We start from the raw sequence: 14,466 nt of genomic DNA, 5'->3' as shown, positions 1-14,466 counted from the left end.
TTAAGAAGCAAACTGAGCACAAAGCACTTACACAAACTAACAGAATAATAACTAATAACAGCACAGGATGTCCACTTATTTATATACTAAATGGAAGAAAGTCAAATGGAAAGCAAAGCTTTAGGATACTGTGAATGTTTTTGTTTTCACAGAAAGCAGCTCAGTCGTTCAGCTCAGCTCTCATTTCTCTGGTTTTCTTGAAAACCCCTGTGAAGACAGGAAACACGTTTTCAGTTTACAGAGTCGCTCTTTAAACAAAGGTTTAAATGTAAAGCCTCATGTTTTCAGTGAGTCTTCACTAAACAAACTGACTATAAAGAAGGCAAGCTTCACCTTCCTACTAATTTTTAATTATCAATCAAGCACAAAGAAATTCAGAAATGACGTGGATGTAAAGCAGTTTTCTTGGATACACTAAATGATAACTATAAGAAATCCTTTTCAGAGCTTCTGTGGTAATAATGAGCACTTTGTCAGAGTTTTTACATATATATTACCACCGGTGCTGAGATTACTGAGAAAATATTATTACACTAATTTTAAAAGTGATTGATTGAGATATTTAATGAAAAATACTGCTGGGGTGACTGAAATATTGTCATGGAGAATCTATAAATCTATAAACTTTAAACAACATCAACAACAAAACCCCTTCCTTGTTATTTTAAATGATACCTTTATATTCATTAGTTTTAGCTCATTAGCTTTTAAAATGTTTTCAATAGGTTTTAATTGTTGAGTGATAGTTGCTGAGAAAAAAGACATATTCAAGATAAACAGGCTAACTGATGTTTTTCTTAGCTGCTAATTTTTACGGCGGTCTAACAAATCGATCCTGCATTACATTTAGATTCAGTTTCAGACAGGTTCCTTTGGAGGAAGAAGCACGTGGTGCTGTTAAATGATTGTTTTGTATTGAGATATGTTTCATATAACGACCACTGCTCGTGGCACAAACAGGAGCTGGATCGTTTTGGACCAACCTGAAGTTTCCACACCAGGATGATCACAAAGAGTCCGTAGATGCTGCTCTTGATGATCAAAACCAGATATGACAGCTTGGCATTGTGGGTGGTCTTCAGATACTTGTCTGCACAAAATTGTAAGATTTGTATTATTTTCCCAGCTCAGTATAGAGCAGACACACTGGGTTATTATTATTAATAATATTATTAATAATATTTACTTCTTATTGCTGCAGCTCCTGGATCTAAGAAAAAGAAAAACGATTTCTTTCAGTGAAATCAAGTCAAACTATTTCAGATGATTTTGACACATTTAAAGATTGTAAATGAACGTACTTCGAATGCCTGCGACCCAGCCTACACGAGAAACCGTCTGTTCCCCATCAAAGAAGTCGACGGTGCAGGTGAAATTCTTGCCTGGTTTGAACCACTGTGAAAATAAGACTCTCAGCCTGCTTGTGATGCGGTAGTGGGTACCATTCCAGTGGGCAGAGTGATCGGTGGCGACGCCATCTTTGACGTCCACCCCATCAATCTGCCAGGACACATTCACATGGTCCGGGTAGAAATCAGAGGCCACACACAGCAAGGTCTTCTTGTTTTTCTTGTGTTTTTCATTTTGACACTCCTTTGTTGAAGGTTTAAACACTTTCACCTTTGGTGGCTCAACTGTTCTATTTGGTGCTGTGGGACAAAGAGAATCGAATCATTAGAATGCAAACAGTCTCATTATTCCCATTTTGAATACCCAAAGATAAAAAAAGTAACACTTGTAAAAAAAACCCTGCTTCATCATTTTCTTTTGGATTTTTGGATCTTTTGGAAAAACAGCAGGTGATTACTGGGTAAAAAGAAAGTAAAATGAAATAAATAATGGCGTAAGGTGTTAATATGTAAGCTTCTGATGCCACATCTCTTTTTTTCTTTTTTTCTTTTTTCCAAAATGCTGCTTTTGCAACATATATCTTAGATATAGAAGACATTTGAAATAAATTTCATGGCACATTGTTTTAAATCCACAGCAACATGTTTATAACTTTGTGATTCTGTCTACACCCAAATATGAAAAACGACATTCAAACTTTGCTCTTTTTACAGCCCTAAACGTACATTAGAACTTCTCAGAGGTTCTCGGCAGTGGAAGAAAAAACATGCATAAGGTTTCTTACCCAAAACTGTCAGTTTGGTGCCAGTACCAAAGTAAGCAGGGTTGTAGTTTGCCACACTGATATGCAGCGTAGTAAAAATTGTTTGTGCTATCAACAGCTGGAAACGATCTTTTTTTTCTCTTTATGAAAAATTCTAATTTCTCCAAATTTACTCTTCATAACAAAACCTAATTAGACAGATTTTAGATTTTAGACAAAGTCAGGAACCTTAAATGATGCTACAGTAACTCAACTTACTTACAGTTAGGTTTTAATTTATGGACTATTGCATGATAAAATAAATTTGTGCCTGTTAAAATGTTCTATTTTTGCACCTTACCTGAAACTGTGAGTTTAGTTCCCAAAGTGAGCCTCGGACTGGGAATACGCAGTCGCTCACAGAGCTGATCAGAACTCCATATAGCCACAGATAATCTGGGCATAGAGCCAATTCTTTTATAGCTGCAGCACTTTGCTGAAGACTAATCAGCACTGACACAAGACTAACTTTGTGCTTTAATAGCTTTCACTTTTTAAAAACAGCTTGAATATGTTTATGGCTGATTAATAAAACCACCCAAAAAGTGAAGCACACTTATCACACATTATTTCTATCATATTAAGACGTGCAGTTTGAGTCTTCGCTGCAGATTATCTTACCTAAGACGGTCAGTTTAGTTCCAGCGCCGAAATAAGCCTCGCTGAATGAACACAGAGCTCTCAGACTGTTACAAAAACCTCTTCCTTGTCTCTTGGGGCTCCTCTTTGCAATTTATCAAGCTTTGTCATAGTTTCAGACATTGAGCGTTTCATAGAGATCGACAGTAGTCGACAGCTAGAGTCTGCTAAGGATCGCCCTTGAAACGGCAGCAACAGGACACATTTTTATATAGATATATATATATCTATATAAATATAGTGAGTTTTATGGCTATTATTGCATCGCTCATTACCTGAAGGTGTCATTCAGGCTTTTGGGTATTTTGCCATCAGATGAAAAACAACCATTAAATGATATTCTGATTTATATTCTAGTTCTTTCACTTTATTTCTTAACTAAAACAGTCGACCTGGTGCCTCCATCGAAAAAAGCCTCAAAAACAAAACCACCAGCACAGTAAACTGAACTTTACTCCAATCACCTTAAACATGCCGGATTTGCTTTCTTTTGTACACACAGGCTAATATCCAAATACTTTCCAACATCTACACATTTGTAACGCTTCCAAAGGGACGAGCGGACGTTTTACTCACCGAGAACGGTCAGTTTTCTGCCTGCACCAAAATAGGCTTCGTAAGTAGCACTGTGGACCAGCTTAATATCAAATAGCACGGAGCTGGACCAGTAATAAACAGGACCACATTTTTGTAGGTCACTGCTTCAGCCATAGTCTAAACATTGCAAAGGTGTTTTTTTTCTCAATGAACAGAAAGTGTGAGGGCCCCAACTTACCCAGAACAGTTAGTCTAGTTCCACTTCCAAAGCAGGCTTCAGCTCCAGTGTCACATTGAACGCATCCTTTGTGAAAAAGTAACCAAACAGTCCAGAGCAGGCACTTGAAATGAGACTAAATTCCCACTAAACACTTGGAATTTTAGCAAAGGACATGTTAATCCCACCAACTGAGTTTTAGTTAAAAAAAAAGATGAGTGAAATAAACTCAGAAGCTGCACTGTGTTTAAAATTTTATTGAATTCTAAACAAATTCCCTCACTAATCATATTTCTGTGCAGTAAGAGCAGGGCTACCTGCACTTTTTAAAATACTGCTCATTTTATGCTTGTCAGGTGTTGAAAATAATCTGCAGAGCTCCTCGCTGTGCATTTTAAATGCAGGAGGTTTTTGTACGGCGGCTCTATTGGTTTGTATCACCGTGCCCCCCCTGTCCCCACAGTGAAAAAGCACTAGACAAAAACCTGACTTCACTTTGCTGCTGTCTTTCCTCCCCCCACCCAGCATCTCCATATCTCAGCCTCCATCTTTCTCTGTTGGTGGATGAGAGCAGCTGTGCAGGCTGCCTGGAGGCCTGAGGTGAGCATGAATGCTGCTATTTCTGTGACTGCTAAGAAAAGACGCACAAAGAAAACGAAGCCCGTGTTTCTATATACAGTAGCTGCACGGTGACGTCTTCTCTGGTCACACCTCTTTATTTCCGCCCAGTCAGTATAAAACTGGAGGAAATCAGCAGTTCCACATCATCATTGTGATAATGTTTCCCAAATTACAGTGATTAAACCTATGGTTTGACACCCCTACAAGGCTTTTAGATGAATAAAAAGGAAAGCGAGTATATGATCAAACTTATCAGATATGAAGGGAAACCCTTTCTAAGTCAATCGCAGTCAAGACAACATTTTGTTTGCTTTCTTTTCAGATTGTTCATCCTGACAGAATTACACACACTGCTGTGGAGGCTCAAATTATTCACTTTACTGTTTTCTAACCACAACTAAACTTTTAGATGGAAAATAAAAACATATCAAACACATTAATACTGATGTTACTACTAGTGCCACAATCCTAAAAGGAAAAAAAGGGGGAAAAAAAGGTCTTATGTGATTTTGTAATCAAAAAATATAAACGTAAACGCGACATGAGAAATAAAGTTGTGGGACAACTGATAAAACATTTGTTGTTCTTTCTTAAAGAATTTTAACAGTGATGCAGTTGGACCTCAGATCATGCTTAAGCACAAAGTTAAATCAGTCTGGTATAACTTTAGACATAAATATAATCTGAGATCGGCTCATTGAAGGGTCATCATCAGCATGATTTTTCAGACATATGTAACCCCAACTTCAGCCAGCAGAGGTCAGGCTGTGATCAACTTGTTCTTAAACAAAACAACTGTGTGCTCAGACAGCAAACACTTCAAGAATAAGAGAAAAAGAAACGCAGAATAGCAAAATGCAAGATATGTGGATGCTGAGAAGCTACACTGTACGGGACACTGCTCCCTCTGTTATAGCACCTGTGTACTTATCTAACTGATCAGCTTTGTGGTACTGCAGACACGTCAGCGAACTGAAACAGATACGTTTTTATGACTTCATGGATCAGCGACTGCTCCTCTGCTGCTGATCAAGTTTTGCTTCAGCTAAATTTTTCTAGAAAAAGCTCTATGTGGTAAAACCAGAGAACATAGTCCAAGCAGCTTGTACTTTTGGATTACACCATGTCAGAAATCTAAAAACCGCAGAGCAAACTAAAGCTGATAAACAGATAGCTTGTGACCTTCGATTTGGAAGGCAGCGTGTGGCAACTAGAATATCAATCATGCTCAAAGAGAGACGAGAAGGATCAGAGATTATTTTCACACTTTAGTAATTTTTGATAAACTGGAAATGTAAGTGAAAATATTAGCTAATGTCCCATTTCAGCGTTTTTAATCACGTATTGGTTTATTCATATTGTGAAACACAGTAACACCACCTGGGTCTGGGTGCAATTCCCCCCTCCAGGGGCAAGGGTACCTAGACCCGGTTTGTAGAGTACGCTTGGGGAGTGTGATCGTGTGTACAGCGTCTCTTTATGTCTGTCTCCACGTTGGTTGACTGTGGAGTGAGTGCATATGAGAGCATGAGGGTGGGAATGGATGTTTGTGTCTGTGTGTGCCTGTATGTCTGTGTCTATATGTCAGGTTGGGTATCAGACGCCACCTCTCTGGGGACACCTCAGGCCCTCCAAGGTTTGGAGGCCTATCTCCACCCACCACCACTTCCCCTGCCGGTGGCGGACTCCCTCAGGTGTCGGTGTGTTGGTGGTTCTTTGTGTCTGGGGGTGGGCGTCCGGGTACACACCGGCTCACTCCTTGGCGGCCGCTTGTCGGGGCCTGGGGCTCGCTCGGGCCCCTTTGGAGGTGGGGTGCCCCCGGCCTCTCGGCCTGGGGCTCAGTCACTCAGGCACAGCTGGGGGCCGGCGGAGCTCACAGGCGCGTCACTGCAACTCCCCCTGACTTCTGCTCCGCGGCTGCTGGGCGAGCCCTCATCTGGGACTCTCCTCAGCTCTTACTGGGACAGTGGCGCGGCTGCCCCTCTGTTGGTCTTCCATGGTCTCTTGTGTTCTGGGGGCCTCTGGATGTCTGGAGTTTTGATCTCCTCCATACCCGCTTCACACCCTGGAGGACGGGGCTGTGGCCCCCCCACACTCCCTAGCAGATCATTACATGGAGAAACCTTTGGAATGCAAGCATGCTGATCCACACAGGTATGCACACATGGGTATTCACAGACGCGGACTAAAGCTTTCTTGGCTGCTACCTCAAAGCACACTGTGCGCTGTCTATCTTGCGTGCTGCACAATATCGTTTATTACTTAGTAAATACTGATATCTATGACTAGCTAGTTTATTGTGATGGTGCTTTGTTTTCTCTATTATTATGTTACTCTTTGTTGTTTGCTGTCTCCTCTGTTTGTTTTTTTTGTTTGTTTGTTTTTTTTCTCCATACAGGTGACCCAGGAGTTCTTTTTTTTTTTTCTCTCTCTTCCCCCCCCTTCTCACCGTCTCTTCTCCCCTTTGGTTTTCTTTCTTTCTCTCCCCCTCTTTCTCTCATTCATTCCCCCTGTCCTATTTATTAAAAAAAAAAAAAAAAAAAAAAAATGACAAAGGATGAACTGAAGCTCTGCCATCACGTAATGTCGCATACTGCTGTTTCTGATGTCATTTAAAAAAAAAAAAAAAAAAGAATAAGAGAAAAAGAAACGCAGAATAGCAAAATGCAAGATATGTGGATGCTGAGAAGCTACACTGTACGGGACACTGCTCCCTCTGTTATAGCACCTGTGTACTTATCTAACTGATCAGCTTTGTGGTACTGCAGACACGTCAGCGAACTGAAACAGATACGTTTTTATGACTTCATGGATCAGCGACTGCTCCTCTGCTGCTGATCAAGTTTTGCTTCAGCTAAATTTTTCTAGAAAAAGCTCTATGTGGTAAAACCAGAGAACATAGTCCAAGCAGCTTGTACTTTTGGATTACACCATGTCAGAAATCTAAAAACCGCAGAGCAAACTAAAGCTGATAAACAGATAGCTTGTGACCTTCGATTTGGAAGGCAGCGTGTGGCAACTAGAATATCAATCATGCTCAAAGAGAGACGAGAAGGATCAGAGATTATTTTCACACTTTAGTAATTTTTGATAAACTGGAAATGTAAGTGAAAATATTAGCTAATGTCCCATTTCAGCGTTTTTAATCACGTATTGGTTTATTCATATTGTGAAATGTCTGTCTGTACTGTGCTGAGGTTTGCAGTCAATTACTATGTTGGACTGCAGCAGAGCAGGCTAAGGCTACCTTAGCCCCACCTAACATCAGTTTAAATGCTGATTTGATTCATTCACTAAATAAGACCTTTGCACTAGTTCTATAGTGTCAAGAGGTGAAAGGTTAGGCATGATGGCTCGGGATGTCTAAATCCAAGACGTAGTTTGGTATCAGCAGAGAAAGCCGGCTGATCTCTATGCAAAGAAAAATCTACCACAGAAGAATGAATTGTGACTGAGGGTTCCCCCTTGCTAATTTCCACTTTAACCCATAATTGTCTTAATGTACACAATTGCACGTATAGTATAAAGTACTTATTTTATCATAGTATACACAAGCAGGAAGATCATTTCAAAATTGGAGAATTACTGTGAGGTGTAACAGGTATAATTTATACACAAGGACATCATCTACCAGGGTTTCAGTGATATTTCAACTGAGGAGCTGAGCGATTCCTGAGTGGCAGTGAGGGGATGCTGTCATTTTCTATTTCATTTCAACTTTAACTGGTATGCAAACACTGCTGCAGGGACTTTTTCCACACTGTGGAATTGTTTTTAGGCAGACTAGAGCAAATGTAACATTTCAGTCACGAGATGGTCAGCTACTGTAATCCGATTACTTTTTTCAAGTAACGAGTAAAGCAAGGGATTACTATTGCAAAAAAGCAATTAGATTATTGTTACTTTCCCGTAAGCTCGCAGTGTTACTGCGTTACTAAACTGTGATTTTGTTTTTGAGAGTGTCTCATGACATTGACGTATGAGGCAGCAACAGACGTGTGCAGATTAACAATGAACAATATGGAGTGCGGGAGAGAGTACGACCATGCAGCGTTTAAAGCTTGGAAGTACTGACATTACTTTGAGTTTGATTCTGTAAAAGTGGCAAAAACATTAGCGTCCGCTGTTACTCTGAGTGGGAAGAAAACTTCTTTCTTGAAAAATTAAACTTCAAATCTGAGTACGCACCAAGCACGCTACCACGGGAATGTGAAATTCACAGAGAAACCCCCGCTGTGATGACCGCTGCTGCACCGGCAAACCTCCATCCGCCCCGCTCCTGCTAGGTGAAAATTAGATTTAAGAGCGACAGGACTCAGAGCTGCTGAGTCTTTGATTTTATTTATTTTCTGCTGTGTTTTACTTGCATCTATTTGAAAGAGGGAGTGTAAACACAAAAACATTATCTTATTTTATATGCTGAAATATGCAGAAAATAGGTTTAAATGTTAAATAATTTCTGCAAGTCAAAGACAGCTGCATATAATTAAATTTTTGTTTAATGCAATGTGCATAAAATTAAAAGATTAAAACTCATAAAACAATTTTAAAAAAGATGTTTTCATTTGATTCAATTTTATATGGATTATGCAGGAAAAAAATAGATTTGGGCTGAAAGGTCTGTTGTTTTATTACATATTCAGGTTGCGTATCATGTTTTTAAAAAGTAACTAAGTAATAAGGTAAGTAATTACTTTTGAAAACAAGTAATCAGAAAAGTAACATATTCTCTTGGAGAGGTAATCAGTAACGAATTACTTTTTTAAAGTAACTTGCCCAACACTGGTCACCAGTCTTTGTTAGGCCTCCCTCCTGTTATTTTGTCTTTGTGCTGCTGTTATTTTTTATTTTTTTAAACTTGTGCTTGATTTTTACTTTCAGTTTCGTGTTTGTGCAGCGCCTTTTATGACTTTTGATATCACTGAATGTGTTTTGTCATGTGACTAACTAAACTGGAAAACTAAACTGGGACATGGATGACTAACACACATGGAAACACAGCCATGAGGGAGACTACGACACTGACAAAGAGAAACACAGGGCTCAAATACACAGAGGGATAAGGAGGGAACAAGACACAGAAGGAGAGCACAGCTGGGAGTAATCAGGCCCGACGAGACAAGGGAAGCAAAACTAGAAATACTGACATGAGACACGGACCTTCAAAGTAAAACAGGAAACACACTGACTGAACTCTAGACATGCAAACTTAACAGCAACTGGGGAGACAGAACATAGGGACCTGAAACATGGCACAAGAACGTCACAGTAGACACAACATGGAACACAGGGAAGCCATATTACAAAGCCAAAGAACTAAACCTATGATAACCATAACTGAGACCTAGGGAAACAAGAAACAGTACAAAGGACTCAAAACATAAACCATAATATAAAAACACAAGATCTCTTCAAAATAAAATAGGTAACATAATGAGACGCAGACATGACAACCAGAACTTGACAACGTAAGACACAGACATGAAACATATGAAGAGCAGGGGAGACTTAACATGGGTTGGAAACACAAGGGGGAACTAATAAGCAAATGAACATAGGAGACCTAATGAGCTTAAACATACTTTAAACATCAAAATGAACTAAAACTCAAAACACTGGGTCATAAGACCCAGGATCGTGACAGGTTCATATTTATATTTAGTGCTGTAAATATAGCAGGGTTTTGAGGCATTTTAATGCAAACATAATATGCACAAAAATGGCCTTATGTAATGTATAACGCTTGATTCATTTCAATGTGTAACAAAATATATGAACAAAACTTTTCACAACAGTACATTTAGAGAAAAAATAGTAAAATGATTAAAACAACAGTAAAAAAAATTGGATTACAATTTTCTACAAATTACATAAATAAATAAACAAAATTTCAGTCTCATAACAAACAGGATGCTGAAATAATCTATGTATCTTAATCAGGACAGAAAAATTATAGATAAACTGGAAATCTGAATCATGTTACCTTCAAATTGTAACAAATTCAAGAGCCTTATTTTCTATTCTTTTCTTAAAAAATTAAGAAAATTAAGAAAAATACTACCATTACATTTCTAAATTACACTTTTAAACAAATAATTAACTTAGAACTTAGTTCCTCCAACGCCGAGCGGCGCATCGGGCAGCTAGTGATCTCCATCGATGTCGGTCAGCAGCGACTGCTTCAGCTTCGTCCCAGGCAATGTCGACAGTTCTCAGATCGTCCATAAATGTTCGACGCCATGTGGTCTTTGGTCGGCCTTGCTTTCGCTTGCCAGTGCGTGGACGCCATGTCATGGCAATCTTAGCTGGGCGATGAGGGGGTAGGCGTAAAATATGTCCCGCAAAGCGAAAGCGCCTTTCTGCAACAACATCGGCTACTGGGCGGGTGCCTGCTCTTCGTAGGACCTCTTCATTTGTTATTCGGTCCCGGTAGGAAATTCTCAGGATTCGCCGCAGGCCACGTTGTTGAAGCACGTTCAGGTGTTGAATAATTGCACTTGTTGAGCGCCAGGTTTCACTAGCGTAAAGTGCAGTAGGGAAGACGATAGAGTTTAGTAGTCTGATCTTGACCCTAACATTCAGGGAGGTCGAGTTCCAAATAGGTTGGAGACGTCGCAGGACACCAACTGCCTTCCCTACTCTGGCGTCGACATCCCGATCAGAGACCCCGTCATTCGAGATGATGCTGCCAAGATATGTAAAATTCTCCACCTCTTCAGCACGTTGTTGGTTGATCATGACAGGAATGCGGGCACGTGCATAGCCAACTCGGAGTACCTTGGTTTTTTTGGCGCTGATTCTTAATCCAACTTTCGTTGCCTCCCTCTGCAGGGCCGCGGTCAACTTTTGGAGGTCTTCCTGAGTCGAGCCCAGCACCTTCCAAACAAATAATATACAAATATAATCAAATCTAATATATAATTTAAAGACACATTCTTAAAGTCAGGCCAAAGCTTTACTAATTGAACACAAAGAGTTCTGACAAAAACAAACATCTGCAGGGAGACTGAGTGAGCTGCTTGTCAGCCGTCGACCTGCTGTGATGTTGGGGTTGTTGATGAGCCACAGAGTGAGTCTGTGCTACTGTGGCAGTCTTGAGGCACAGTAATACACAGCTGAATCTCCAGGCTCCACTCGCTTTATGTGCAGACTAGAATTACGCACCGCAGGACGTGACATGAAGTACTTTGTTTCATTAAATGGAGCGTCAGTGGTTTGAATACCTTTATTAATAGAATACGTTAACAGCTGCATTTGCCTAAAGTCTGTGTGTTTGTACCAAAACATGTATAAATATTCATCATTGTCCTGTTCACATTGCAGCGTCGCCGATTTCTCTCCTTCACGGCTCAAAGTAAAAGGTGGTTGATATATTTTCACACTGCAACAGAATCCTGGACAACGAAGAAAACAAAAAGGTTAATTGAAGGGTTTGGTGTAGAGATCAAGTCAAGTAAAACAAACAAACAAAAACAATTTTCTTACTTGAAAACAGGAGAAGTGCTAGAGAGAAGAGCTTCATGTTCATTAGGGTTCATCAAAAGGAATGTTCACATGCTTGAATGTTTCCTGAGTTTTCCACGAGTGCTCCACCCACAGTCACTGAGAACAGCTACAGCCCTGCCCATGGTGGCGTGGCCTCTGTGGGGAGGCTGCTGACTGCTAATTCAAGTCATTATAAAAGGCTAATTAATAAGCAGAAACCCTTTAGTTCAAGTTCAAATTAATTCCACCTCAAGGTGCTTTATATTGCAAGATAATAAGCAGTAAGCCAGAATAATGACAGTAATGGATTGGCCAGAACAGTCTCTGGGTACGAACCCTGCTGAGCTGCTGTGGGAACTGTTTGACATACTGATGGCAGGGAGGACGCTCCAGGAAGGCAATCTTGTGGGAGATGTTCCAGGAAGTGTGTGGTTAAATGTCATCAGATTACCTTAAAACATGAGCTGTAATGTGTAGGAGCTGCCAGACTGTAACTGCTGCAAAAGGGCAAAAGGTGGTTTTTGAAGTTTGAACAACGCGTTTATTCATTTATTCCTTTTGAGCAGTATTGTATGTATGTGTATATATATCTATATATCTATATATCTATATATCTATATATCTATATATATATATATATCTATATCTATATATATATATATATATATATATATATATATATATATATCTATATCTATATCTATATATATATATATATATATATATATATATATATATATATATATATATATATATATATATATATATATATATATATATCTTAAATGTTTGTGAGGCAGAGTAACACCATTGCTTTTCTTTTTTTCACTGAAGAAAAACATTATAAAGTGCTTTTTGGGTTAATTGTCCAAAGTACATTGTTGTTGTGCCATGACTGTCATCTCACAGCAAGAACAATTTGGAGATGGATGTGCTGGTCCTCTGCAGCTGCTGATATAAGTGCACTCTGTGGTAAACCTGTGATCGGCTGGTCCTCTGTGTACTCAAACACTTCAGTGCCCCCTCAGTCGCTGCCCTATAGCCCTAGTTAGATACAGAGTTAGTGGACTGAAGAATGTCCTTTTCCTTTTCAACCAAGTTCCAAAAGTTTGTTTTTGATGGCTTCATAGGAGCACATTCTTCAAGATCGTCTTCTACGATACTGTAGTGTTTGACCCGACACACTGTATTACTTTGAGTAGTGTTTATTGCAAATCGCACAAAATGCTTTCTTGACAGGTTTGGCACCCACTTCAGCTTTTCAGATGGTCTCCAGCACTCACACCTCCTTCCCCAGGTCTCAGGCTTCACTCTAGAGGGAGAAACCTCGCTAGTGGAATCCCAGACACCTGTCCCTCCAGCCTCCTTGGCACTCCCCCCTTGAGCTCACTGCCCTACTGTTCCCCTGAGCCAGAGACGACACCTCTGCCACAACTACATTTTTGTCCAAATGTCCTTTTCCCCCCTAAGTGATTTATGATATTTTATTTCTTCTTCAAATATGAAAAAAAAAAACCCCAACAAAAACAGTAGGAGATGTCTTTTCCTTTGTTGCCTTTACTTTATTATTATTTCTGGGACTGTTATTGTAGGGTCTATTTTACAATATAAAGTGCCTTGAGATGACTGTTGTGATTTGGAACTGTATAAATGAAATTGAACTGAATTATTGCCTTTACTTTACCTGCATTTATCTCAAATCTATTATTGCAATTCATTGGAAAGTGGGGTCTTTTATTTCTTTAACTTAACCTGATTCTGTCACAATTACTAGGTAGGACTGAAGTGCAAGTGGAATATTTACATATGTACAGTGAGAGGGGGAAGAGGGGTCCAGAGATTCCGTAGGCAGGTCCAGGCCTGGAGAACAGACATGCTCACACTCACTCCACTCGTGAAAGAAACACACTCGGTCCAAAAGATCCACGCTGTGCCTCAGTCACACTCTCACTCATCCAAAAGGGTTCCAGGAAAGGCAGGCTGGGGTCCAGGGTACAGGGGAGACGGAGAAACAACGATTAGCCAGAGAACCATAAGCACAAGGAAGAATACAACAGAGAGCTGGGCTACACTAACTGAGAAGAGTACAATGATCCAGCGAAGCCTTAAATTAGATCAAGGCAATCAGCCAGGATGAGCAGGTGAGCAGATAAAGGATGGGAGATCCAGGGAGGCACAGGTATCCAGACGCAGCCCTTGTGGAGAAGGCGAGTACCACCACCAGAGCACATTCTCTGTGCTGGTTTGTGTCTGACCTCCTGCTCTCCTCATGTGCTTTGGACAGGTCAACATGGCAGCTCCAAAAACTTGAGTGATGAGAGATGTCGATCTCTACAAAACTGTTGCAGAAATATGCTGTCTCGCACAGCATGGCTGCACAGATGGTTTTAGTAAGTCTGTGTCACTGAACCACATCACTGTGTACTGGCAGCGCAGAAATACACAGCTGAGTGTGACAGTTTGACACTGGGGAGGCTCAGAGCTCCTTTCACTCTGGTCTCTCTCAAAATCTCGGTGTGATTCTGAAACGCCGGCTCATAGTCGGGTTTGTTTGTGTCATAGCTATATCCAATTAAGCTCATCGCTCCATAATCCCTTTGCTGGTACCAGAGCATCACGTATAAACTGTCATCATCGTGGCTGCATTGGATTTCTACTCTTTCGCCTACGTTGACTATCCTGGACTGAGGTTGCTGGAATGTCACACAGTTGGCTTGATCTGCAGGAAAGAGATTTAAAATGTGGTTAATACTAGTTGACAAAAACAAGTAGAAAAATTCTGAAGGTTGTTATTGTTGAAGAAAAATTACATGGA

At 40.1% G+C, this 14,466-nt stretch overlaps 1 protein-coding gene across 1 annotated transcript in view; it reads right to left on the bottom strand.

Annotated features, from left to right (window-relative positions):
• Positions 1-14,466, bottom strand: part of LOC146670877 (immunoglobulin lambda-1 light chain-like) — a 51,795-nt gene continuing 37,329 nt past the window's right edge. Inside the window, exons 4-8 of the mRNA XM_085402986.1 lie at positions 2,759-2,814; positions 1,302-1,634; positions 1,187-1,210; positions 984-1,090; positions 1-207 (exon numbers count right to left, since the gene is read on the bottom strand). Coding sequence (XP_085259112.1) covers positions 181-207; positions 984-1,090; positions 1,187-1,210; positions 1,302-1,634; positions 2,759-2,814 — 547 coding nt within the window. The 3' untranslated portion in view covers positions 1-180. The remainder of the gene's footprint in view (positions 208-983; positions 1,091-1,186; positions 1,211-1,301; positions 1,635-2,758; positions 2,815-14,466) is intronic.

This window comes from Rhamphochromis longiceps, linkage group LG4 (genome assembly GCF_057381845.1).
Source record: "Rhamphochromis longiceps isolate RC_006_pf linkage group LG4, R_longiceps_female_GT1.1, whole genome shotgun sequence".
Classification (NCBI taxonomy): Eukaryota; Metazoa; Chordata; class Actinopteri; order Cichliformes; family Cichlidae; genus Rhamphochromis; species Rhamphochromis longiceps.
The sequence above is the reverse complement of the archived record's forward strand: the minus strand, read 5'-3'. Positions and strand labels throughout refer to the sequence as shown.